We start from the raw sequence: 12,355 nt of genomic DNA on the forward strand, positions 1-12,355 counted from the left end.
TGGAGGACATTAGCACATGCATTTTGTAGAACTTGACCACTAGATTCTATATGTTTTGTTTTTGTAAAAAAAAAAAAATTAAAAAATCCACATTTCCCCAGAAACCAAGACAGGTTGACTCATTCTTTTAAAAACTTATTATTATTTGTAGAATAGGTTCTTGAAAGTACTTAACAAAACGATTAATCCCCTTGTATTCTAGGTGACAGCTGCACTGGTTAAAAAATAAATGTATGTATAATTGTCTCAAGTGTAATAAAATATATGTTACTGAAGATACATTACATAATATATGATGGGCTTCAATGTATATTGATATGTATACAAGTCATGACTAAATATGAAAACATTTAAGCCTAAAGTGAAGGTTATTTGTTAGAACACATGCACAACTGAATTACTGCATCTACCATAGCAATTATGGTAGCTTTTCAGATAACTTTATACTACATATCTGCATTGTTAGCATACAAGATGAAGCAAGCAGCACAGCAAGACCATCTAGAAGAAAGATTGAGCTCATACCCTTTGGTTTGGAGGGGATGAACAGTTAGTACAATAAATTATCTTTAAAGTTTTGGATTCATTTAGAGTTGAAGTATTCAGATCCACTAGTTATAGAATAAAAAATAAATAAGAAAAAGATTACTGTATTTTTATGGAAGCAAAGGTTTTCCTTTCTCCTTCACTTCCTGTGATACACGACGATACAGGACTCCAAACAACAGACATTATAAAGTACTTTTCATGACATTTCAGTCTGTAATAAAATCTACTCAGTTTAAACAGTATACTTCTAATACAAAGTTCGTTTCCACTGTGCTTCAATGCAGAAGTGTAAGACTAAGGTGTGTCTTATTACCTGTAGCACAGGAAGTGGACTTAGATTGTTGTGAAAGGATAAAACTGGTTTACCCCAGTCAAATAAAACATAAAGCTGGCCATTAAACTTTCATTTTTATTTATTTACCCCGTTCTTTTTTTTTTGTTGTTGTTGTTTGTTTTTTTGCTCCCAAGTATTAGAAAATGTCTAGTTTAAAACTGCACAGCAGCAACTCCCCACAACAGCTCAGGAGAACTGAAGATTTTGCCTCCCAAACCCGCAGGAGATCCACAGACAATGCCATTCTCCCTTGGAATCCCTAGTGAAAAACAGCAGCTTCGCACAGCCAGGAAACAAACCTGCGCTCTGGTGGCTGTATTACTCACATTCTGAAAAAAGAAGTATGACAAATAAATGTGTAATTGAACTGTAATTGATCAATATGGTAAATTTACATTGTAATGGTAATTAATTACAAATTACACAATTATAATTGTAATTGACCGCAGTGATGAGCTTTGCCAGAGAAAATGATCCCTGCCCTCAGAAAATGGCAGCAGACTCTATTGTTCCCATATTACTGCACAGCCTGTCTCTACCTTTGTGAATCCCTCAGGGTCTTTGATGTCCAGGGCATTGTTGGCAAACTCCAGTAACTCTTCTGAGCTTTCCAAGGCATGGATGCTCTGGGTGTGTTGGCTCTAGAAAAAGATACAAGGAAATGAGCTGTACTACTCCTTTTCAGTTGTAGCAATGTTATGTTCCCTGGGGCTTAAGAGTATAGTCATGATTCCTTTTTGGGGTTGGTTTCCTTTTCTGTTATGGTTTGGCAACATACACGTGGCAATCCAAAAATTATATTGATATCTGGGAGAACAGTCCCGCTGGCTGCGGTGCAAACCCGCTCTCCCCGGTCGATTTGGAACCGACTGGTCAGCAACCAACAGCGTGTGTCTTTCATATGGAAACGGCAATGGACGAGGAGGTCATTTCTGACGCATTTGGTGTGACTCAGAGGGTACTTGGTACTACACTAGAAAACTATCATATTTATAATTTTACATCTAAAATTTAAGCTTTGGATCTGCACATGAAGCCCATTTCTATCAAATACAGATTAAGAAGAATAAGTGCACTTCACACAAACTAGTAAGCATGCAGAACTGGGCACAGTAGCACAGTGTGCACTACTGGCTCAAATATCTCCAGCCATCCAGGAAGGAACCCCTCATAACTGCAATAGCCTATTCTCTGGGATGCAAATCTGGAAACTTGCCACGTCACTGTGCAGAGTCATGGTGTACTGGCTCAGATATTCTTTTTTTTTTTTTTTTTTTTTTTTTTTTTTAAATCGGAACACAGTCAGCAAATATTGTTTCTTTTTGTTGTCTCAGTGGATAGACTCAGTGTTACAGGATAAAGTTAGTAATGTCATTTATGAATAGTTTTAGAATTGAGCTTCAGTGAATATCTTGAACATGAGAATAATATAATCCATAACGGATGGTGTCAGGTATTAATTAAAATGGAAGAAAACATGTTACTCAACACAAAACAATGTGATCCCTCAGTCACCCAATTCTTGAGTAACAAATAATAACAATCTGATGGTGTTATTTAATATTGAACCTGTGATGATCAAATTAACTAAAACTGATTTATATTTTATAAGCGATTTTTTTTTTTATCACACTCATGTATTTAATAAACTGCCGACAATGACCTCTTAAAGGTAATTATGAGTATCAGCACACCACTGCTGGATAGCTTGTCCGAACCATTTAAAACAAAGACATGTTCACTGTAAAAAGACTCAAGATGCAACAAAGACTTATAGTCAAGATAGTTATGTTACGAATACATTTACAACAGTGTTATTTCTGTACTACTAATACATGCTGTTCAAAGACTGAAGCGGTTGGTTGGACTAGGCTCTTGGTGGGAACTGGTCTTTTTACACATCCAGCAATTCAATCTGGCTCAAACAGAATGAGTTTGGCACTCTGCTCTACCCCTAGCAAAACAGCCCCCCATCACTAAGCCACCACCCAGTCAGGCATTATTGACAGTGACTGATCTCTGATGACTCAGTGCGCATGGAGACAGAATTACATTCTCCTTCCAGGGCAGAGGTTGCATGGTGGGGAAGCCTGAAATACATCTGCCTTGAGTGTGTCCAATGTGTTTATAAACAGTGCTGTTTTGGTTAGCTACCGGTACTTGTCAGGCACAATTATTAAAATATTGTTAACTGTCTAACTGACTTTGTGGTTAGCCAGTGCTGCCTGTCGGTTTAATACAATTGTTAATATCAGAACTGTTAGGCGAGACTATAAATGTATGTATTTACTAAGTTACCCATTTGAAATACCTCATACTGTGGTAGAGTACCTGAATGATGCTTTGAGTGTTTTCAATCACAAGAGACTTTTCTCCCACAAAACTCCTGCCAGGTTGACATGGCATTATAGAGAATACAAGGTTTCAGATGACAGTAACTCTAAAGCAGGTGTGTCGTGGCTTTGTTTTGACCTTTGACAACAGAGATTTGCAGGAACTTTTTCTCTACAGTAAGTGCAGAAAGGATTTGAAGTGTTTAATATATTACCTGGAGTTCCTGCGTTTTTCGGGCCTGCTCCAGTTTTATTGTGTTTGTCATGCTCGCTTTCATCTCGTCTAGGGCAGAATAAAGGCTATCAAATTCCTCGTCCAGGTCCAATATAACTTTCGAAGAATTTTCCTATGGAAAATAGTAACATTAGTGCTTAAACATCCAGGTTTTAATTTTTGAAATTATAAAAATAAGAGAGTTTGGTATTGTTCCAAAAGTGACCTTCTGAACATAAATTCAGCTAATCTGGTTTTGACTTGCCAGAATGCATGTTATAATCTAGCTGGTACCTCTAAAAAACAAAGGACTTATTACCTGCACGCCTCTTAGCGAGTGGCTCAGTGTATCAATGAAACTATGGAGTTCCTCATTTTTGCTGGCCAGCGTTGCGATTATCCGATGTAGGGCCTCCTACAAAACAGCAGATTAGAATTAGAGGTCATGTTACATAATAACAGTACTGTAACAGATAATAAAGGTTGACTTAACTTTCCAGTTTCATCTTGTAAATACGCCTTTGCATGACACCTCAACACTTATGTTAAAGCTGTTTGGATTCACATTAAGTCACACAGCCCCACAATACTGCCTCCAAACTGGGCTGCCATCTGATTCTGACAAGCTCATAGGACTACAGTATTTTTGCTTCTGTCACTGCATAGTGTCTTATTGCCCCAAAAGGCCCCATTCTTACTATATCAAAATAATGCATTAAGCTCAAGTAATCTTAGTTTTCATATTGATTACTGTATATTATTGCACTAGTTAACCCTGTCCTTCATTATATAACAGACTCCAAACTTTGATCGTGACTCAAGGAAAAAAAACTATTTAATGTTCAGTGGCCTCAAAGTTTTAGTGCAACTGTAAACCAGGGGAAATTACTTAAATGCTGGATTTTGACAATTCTCTGCAAGTTCTTCAAATTGACCAAATAATTAAAAACCAGGAAACTTCAAATACATAGGCCTTCATTCAGCCACTTTCATTATGCATGTCTAGTCTTTCTGTTGCAGTAGCTGTATACTGCCCTTTAACCTTAATCCATGGGCTGAAGTCCTCCTATGAAGCACAGCTATTTTCTATTTGAATACACTTACAAGGTAATTTAACAGTTTATCTTCACACCCAGAGACTAAAGTCAACAAATTAATTTACAACTATCGCATGACTTCAAAAGCAGGCCTGTTCAACGGAATGCACCCTACCTAGTAAGAAACAAGCAAGCGTGTCACTTTTGCCTTGAGTGCGTTAAAAAGCACTGCGACACTAAGTGGAAGCTTCTGGGAATCTGAAGGCCACTGACAAACACTAAAGCTACTGTATATTTTTTTTGTGGTTTTAGAATAGACAAACTGTGTTCTGAGAAAAAAAAAAGGAAGCGTCATTTTATGAGTGAGTCGTTTTAGTGAGAAATTATTTATTTGGCTGAGAGTAAACTTAATGAGCAGAAGACATTTTAATGTGATAGAAGGTGACATTCCGACGGTCCGAGATGCACTGTGGGATTCCTGTATGTAGGTAAATAAACTGCGTGCCTGCAGGACGTGTCAATCCAAACCTTCCAGTCTGGGTCTCCTGTCGAACACGCATTCATGTCAGTCCCCTGTTACACATACACAGGTGAGACTTATCTAAGAGTTAGCAGCACGATTGCTAAAATTACAGGCACATGGTCTTCCAACATATCAGCCTACCTAAACAAGGGGATTTCTGAACCCCAACACTACTGGGAGTATTGGATATGCACTGTATAAAATGTTCTTCACAAAAGTAGACTATAACAAACACTGTACTGTATTATTTAACATTCGTATGTTTTTGTTTTCCACAACACCTACTGTTTCTGACTAGTAAAATTTGACAACATCACTTTACTCAATCAAGCATTACTGTACATAAAATCTCTAGCGAGAAGCAAAGGGCATTGCATGTCAAGAACTTCTTCATGAGTTATCATGTGCCAGGAAGTGTTGATCTCTTTCCCACATGCAAACACATCTAAGATGGACGGGTCTATTTGTGGAATTGCGGTGTGCATTAAGGTTACCATTAGCTACAGATGTAACACACGTGTATGTCCTGGAAAATATTTCTGGCAACAATTGGGACGGAGCACTTTCTGGATTGATTTTTAGCTGGACCCTGCAGGACCAAGGAGTCAGATAATTTCACTCAGAAGCACATTGATCATTGATGGAGTTCTCCAGGTTTCATGTTCTTTGTGAACAATATATTCCTGTCTGTAGGTCTTGGAAACATACAGTAACTTCACACTGCTCTTGTAGAAGCAAGACAGCCCTAATGAATAAACAACAGACCAAGAAAATTGTATTCAGTGGTGGTCTTTCTTAAAGATGACAAGTACTGAAGTGACAGGTTGGTGAAATAGAATAGTTAGAAAGTCACAAAAAAAAATAAAATAGCATATATAAAAAAATAGCATGTATAAAATAGCAGCTAAAGTTTGACCTGACAGATGGACACCAACATTTTATAGTTTCAACCTTGTAAGCTTACTTTCAGCAACAATTGAAAATAAAATGTCACTTACTGTAACCACATAATTACAGTATTAAAGTAACGGATAAACACAGTGGGCCGTAAACTCAAAGATTGATCTTTTACTGAATTAACAAACTGTTCTTTAAAGAAAAACAGGTTTACGAATATTAAAAGGCTAGCAAAGTCACATTTAAATTTCAAACACAATTCTAAACATATTGAAAACAAGTATCTTCTGATAGTTCTGCTTTTCATACAGGAAACAATCCCTACTGTTTTGCTTCTGCTAACAGGATGAGAATGATCAGTCCAAATACAAGAGGACATCTATGCCACTGCATTACTGTACAGCTCTGTCATTACCAGGCATCAGGAGATCTTCTGACAATGCTCTGTCAAAGTTTTTAGGTGACCTATTAACTACGCTTTATGTTTAATTTATGCTATGCTTATTATAAATGCTTTAGGAAACAAACAACTGTCATATTAAGGTTATGTAAAGTTAATCATCTTCAGTATGCTGAAAAAAAACAACAAATGATATAACTTTATTCACTTTTATTAATTGTCAGACAGTGAGAAATCAACTACCAGTTCTTCTGTATTTTCTACGTATACAATATTATTTTGTACAGTAATGAAAGAGCCCTAATTTGAAGCAAGTTTGAAGCCAAAAGCAAATTTTCTTAGTAGCAGTAACCTTCTAAGGATATTGTTTCATTCTTCTCAAAAAGCGTTCCTTTTCACTTGCTTCAAAATACAGGCAGGGCCCCTAGTGTTGGACAGACATGTGAATGAGCAGGAAGTACATCCCAATCCTTTAACCACAGAGTACAACCCCTGCAGAACCAGCCACAATTGGTGACTAGAAAATAAATACTGGAAATGGTTACTCAATTCATGCTGACCACCCCTTTCCCATGAAATGAACAAAAAAAACTACTACTACTACCCAAAAAAGAAAGCACAACTACCTTTCCCAATGCAGTTCCTCACTTGTATCTATCATTAACTCACTCTGAATACTTTAAACCCACCTCAACTATTGAGTGGCAGCACATTCCTACACTTGGCTTGTTAGCAGGATTTTAAGCTGTATTATTGTTAAGATACAGAGGATTTAAAACAGAACTGCAAATTGTGGCTAAATGTAAAAAAAAAAAAAAATGCCCATACACAAAAACCCCAGAAGAATGTGCCCGTGACCACAAGTATTTCTTTGTGGAAGACAGCAAAGGAAAGAAGGTACAACTTAAGAGTGCAAGTACTGTCGCATTACTACTATACATATTTTGACAGAAAAAAGATGACTAAGACTTTGGAAAATAACCAAAAACAGTAATTTCATACAGTATATAAAAACTGAAAGCTTGTCCATCAACACAACAGCTTATTTATGATACACAAACTGCTGCTATGGTAGCCCTTCCTATCATAACATCATGTTAGACCCCATATGGGGTTTGGCCTTGCCCATTCCCCACACTACAGAAATACTGTCATAAGATTTGACCGGTGGAGCTCACAGTGGGACATTCCCCAAATCCTCTTACAGCACCCAAAAGCAGGTTACTTGGATTCAAGCAGCTCTTCCTTTACAGCGTGGGTGGTCAATTTGAGTATCAGTTTAGCAGGTAATTAAGTAATTAACTACTGTGAGACCTCCTTGGAAGTGTAATAGTTTGAACTGAAACAAAGACCTGGACTGGGTGGCACAAGTTTGCCCAGTCTTATATACAGGATGTGTAGATTTTAAAACACTGCCAATCTAAGAAGAACTGTACAGTTCCTCCACAGCTGGCAGATACTACTGTTAGGAAGCCACAGTGAACTGGAATTATTGATGGACACTCCAACATATTCGTCCTCTGTCCGGTCTTGATGTGTCAACATGAAAATAGTAGCCATAAAACATACACCTCCCGCATTCTGTTTTATAGACATTAATCCCACCAGATAAATCTACTACTTCCTTGCATTAATTCTCATCTTTTTTTCAAGATTAAAATCAAACTGTGTAAGAAAATAGGGGAAATATATATATATATATATATATATATATATATATATATATATATATATATATATATATATATATATATTTTTTTTTTTTTTTTTTTTTTTTCTCAAAATGTTACATTTCTGAATCCTCAGTGCCTAATACCTAATTCTTTAGCAGGTACCTTACAATGACTTAACTAGTTGAACTGAATCCACTATGGATTTACTGACAGCATTTTCATTTTTCCTTGGCTAACATTTTACAAACAGATTGTAACCAACATTTGCTTACTGAACTTAATAATGTAGTTTTTCCAGTACATTAAGGAGAGGATGTGAATTTCAAAATTATTTTTATTTGTCACTACTAAGGTTGAGGATGTGCAGCTAATTATTTATAAATACCTTCCAGTTTGTTATTGCATGCTAGCAGATACAATAGCATCCTGACTGAAATCTTCTTGTCTTTTACTGCTGGCTTGGTACACCTGCCAAAAGGCTTGCATTTCTAATTATTAAAGCATTTAGAAATTAAACTAGTCGGCACAAATGGATGGGTCAGGGGCACAGGAAATGCTATTTTACAATGACTTGCATGTGGTAGCGCCTTTGCTATACTGGACATAATAAATATTAAACAGCGTGAGATTGTAGTTATTGACAACATGTACAAACATACAGATTCATGTCAAAATATTAGTTTTGTAACAAGTTTCTTTAGAGACACCACCCTTATAAAAGTTGTCCATAGTAAAAGCACAGCTGAGTGTTCTGGGCGCTCCTAGAACGCAAACAATGGAGCCCAAAGTACAAAACTACTGAGCTACTATCTGCAGACTGTTTAGTATTTCTTTTTTTTTTAATAAAGCTTGTTTTTGTAATTTGCGACCTGCTAAAAATGTGCCCATGCTGCTAAACTATTCTTAGATCGTCGCCCTTATCCCATTTAAAAGCACTGTAACACAGGTTGCTAATCCAGTTTCATGAGACACTAATGTAATCTGCTATAATATGTTGTTACTTGAACTATTAGCAGAAGCAATTAAAGGTACAGAAGCAGCTTACTGACTATGGGGATACACAGTATGCTGCTCACTAGTATCCGGTTACATCTTAACCGCTCCCAATACAAATTCGCTGCAATTTGCAACACTGGAAGAATTTTTAACAATGCATAGTTAAATTTAGTACCACCTTACAAATATCGATTCACGTAAATGTAATAGGCCTACTTTAGCATCACGCAATTTACTAAGAATTGTACAAGGTACTTCGTTGTGTAGTGCAATCTTTCAACCAATTAATTCATAAAGCATTATTAATGAATTAGATAAGAGCAAGGGTTTTTTTTTTTTTTTTAAGGCACAAAGCAACAGTCAACACTTAACAATATAAAATATAAGCCCGTGTTTTCTGGTAGACTGATGTATACCAAAAAAACAACAACAAATGCACCCATAATTTAATGCATCGATCAAATCATATGAACAAAAGTTACAAAATCCATTAGGTCATGAATAGCCTGCGCACATCATCAGCTCAGAGCAGTATTCCACTGTAACGGTGCAAGTTACAAAATGTATCAATCCTACACACAGAAACTGCAGTTTCACATCATCATGATTCAGAGCATGCTCGCTGAAATAAGATGTCACTTACTTTCTGGGGGTCCATATTGAGGAAGATGAATATGAAAGAAAAATATCTCGACACAGTTTAAAGAAGAGCCAAGTTTTCATAAAAGGAAAACGATGCGTTTCCAGCCTGATACAAGGCGGGGCTCCAGAGACATGCGCACTAATCAACAATCCGCCCTCACGTAAACCGAATGGATTTACGACCTCTACGTTTTATTAAAAGTCATGAGCTGTGGAGTTGCACTTGTGTATTGAGGGTCTGAAATAGAAAGCGTGTGTGCGCAAAACATTTACTGCAGTGTTAAGTTTCTAAAAAGAAATCAAACGTTAAGTCTAAAAAAGTTAGAGTTAAAAAGGCTTATACGTGGAAAGTAATTAATGTGTATTGTGTAATGCTCAGGATAGTGTTAGGATCCCTTATAAAAAGTATTATAGTAAATTTCCACAGTAATTTTGCAGTTTCCCATGCTTATACTGTGATTTTACAATGCTTTAGTACTTTCTGATGCTTTCACACTGGTGTACTGTAGCAGACTTGTATGAAAGATAACACAACTGTTTTCTGAATCAGTGATGTGTGGGGTTAACTTGTTCCATGTTAAGTGTAACTTTCTTTGTTGTTATTTTAAAAGACTGTGTTCAATAAGATTAATATCAACCACTCACATATTGCAACAAATAAAAACAAGAAGTTGAAATTGTGTTGAAACCACTAAAATTCAAGAACAACCTTAAAAGTTTTAATACCTGAGAGATGTCCGTGGTCTGCTAACAAGCGATATGTCATTTCATACATTTTTATGGATGTTTTGTTTCAATTCTACTAATAGTGAAAACACAAAGAGTAGCTTATGTGACAGACAATGAGGGCCAGAAACTTGACATTCCTGGCATATTCACCTTGAAGGAGCAGTGATGCTTGAGGGTAGTATCACTAAACTATTGCAAACCAAATGATCATTTAGAGATATCTTAAAAAGTCATTTGAGATATCTCTAAATCGTAATTTGGCTTGCCATATTAAACAGCAAAAGTGAAAAAAAGGTTACACAGCCCCTTTATATCACAGTGCAGTGATATTTGACTGGCAGAGTTGCCAAATAATGTGTGTCACGTTTACACAAGTTCCACTGGGTTTGGGGCCCTGTGTTTCCACAATTTACATAAAGCTGAATTAGCCAGCATCAGCTCTGTATATAAAAGCAGTTCCTAGTGTATTACTGGTAAAATGTGTTTAGCACACTCCAGCATGAACAGGGAATAAAATAAGCCTTACATGCCAAGAATCAAGATTCCACAAGGCCCTTGCAGTGAAGATGCTCCAATCAAATGTTTCCAACATCCTCACAAGAGTGGATGTAATTGAAGCAAAGGGACCAACTCATGGATTTAAACCTCTGAATATTTGGAAATAGCTCCCCCTATGGGCTAGAGGAAGCTGTGACAATGCAGAGAACATCCTTTGGCTACTCTAGCTAAAAAATATAATTGCTTGGTGTCTAAAACCTTTTCTAAACCCAAGTTAAAGTGATACTGTTTTACTGAAACAAGACTATAGGTGCTGTTCAGTGAAAGTGATGGGGGCTATCACAGGTAAAGTAGTGCTGAAATCTATATGGAGGCCCAAACTGTTTGGCGGCATGTTTCGAAGATGAAAGTGAGATTACAAAGCATTGTGACATTTATGACAACCCCTTAGCCTCATACTTCCTTCCTCCTGGTCAATCGACTTCTGTCAAATTCTGTCATAATAAAAAACACTTTAGCTTTTATGTAGATTCTAGACATAAACAGCTGATCAAAGATGAACGGCACAGTAACTAAGTGTTTCCTCTCTGTTGCATAAAAGCATTCCTACAAATTCAAACTGTAGGTTGGAAAGAATTTCCCTTCAGTGAAGTCCATTATTGCGTTGTTTACAATATAATGCACATGTAGTAGCAATGAAACTCTGCCTATGTTTACCTGATATACTGCATTCACTTTAGAGCCTGGAGAGCTGAAGAAGTAGTAGAGTGCCCCCAGTGGTTCTTTGGTAACAAAGCAACTGCCCACCAAAGCTGCAGTGACCCACAATCATGTTCAACGTTTCAGTCATTCCCTCAGTGCATGCATGACTCTAGCCTTTATTATCAGAAAGCATATCTTACTTCCTCCACCATTTCAAAGTGCATGGTACCTATTTTGTAGTACTGATGTCAGCTCTATGTCAACCAGTATTATATATGTATATTAATAAGTGTTACTAGACTGATGATATTCATACATATCATACAGACTAAAAAAACAGATTTGGTTAATAATGTTGATATTAACTTATTTGTTTGGTAAGAAGAAACTGAATTTTTAGAAAACTTTGATTACTTTTAGAAAATGTACTTTTCATTTAAGGCACTAGATTCTCAACTAGATGTAGAGCCCTATATAGTTTAAAATATTTAGGTTATTTCATATGCCTCCAAACATGACCTATCTCCATACAGTTCAAGCCTGCTATCAGACCAGAACTGTAAACTTAATATAACCAACTCTCCCAAACAACATTAACGTTATCTGCGGTCCATTTAAGCTTTAAAGACAAGGCAAGGCGTCTAAAAAGATTCCAAAAGCGGAGAAAATGCATCCAATCACAGCAGTCCCTCAGTTGAATCCACACCCTCGCCACTCCAGAGGTCCTATCCGCTGATGGGAACGAACCTTAACTTAAAGCTACACATACAGTATTTGAATGGAATGCTAGAGAGTGCGGATATACCGTGTGAGTAGAAAATTTAAAAA

General features: G+C 36.7%; 1 protein-coding gene across 6 annotated transcripts in view; it reads right to left on the minus strand.

Annotated features, from left to right (window-relative positions):
- LOC121303511 (FSD1-like protein) overlaps positions 1–9,720 on the minus strand; it is a 29,855-nt gene extending 20,135 nt beyond the window's left edge. For all 6 annotated transcript variants that reach the window (XM_041234286.1, XM_041234278.1, XM_041234267.1 and 3 more), the window contains exons 1-4: positions 9,600–9,720; positions 3,750–3,845; positions 3,432–3,563; positions 1,423–1,524 (exon numbers count right to left, since the gene is read on the minus strand). In XM_041234286.1, coding sequence (XP_041090220.1) covers positions 1,423–1,524; positions 3,432–3,563; positions 3,750–3,845; positions 9,600–9,614 — 345 coding nt within the window. In that variant the 5' untranslated portion in view covers positions 9,615–9,720. The remainder of the gene's footprint in view (positions 1–1,422; positions 1,525–3,431; positions 3,564–3,749; positions 3,846–9,599) is intronic.
- Positions 9,721–12,355: the final 2,635 nt, after the last annotated feature.

Source organism: Polyodon spathula, chromosome 2, assembly GCF_017654505.1.
Source record: "Polyodon spathula isolate WHYD16114869_AA chromosome 2, ASM1765450v1, whole genome shotgun sequence".
Classification (NCBI taxonomy): Eukaryota; Metazoa; Chordata; class Actinopteri; order Acipenseriformes; family Polyodontidae; genus Polyodon; species Polyodon spathula.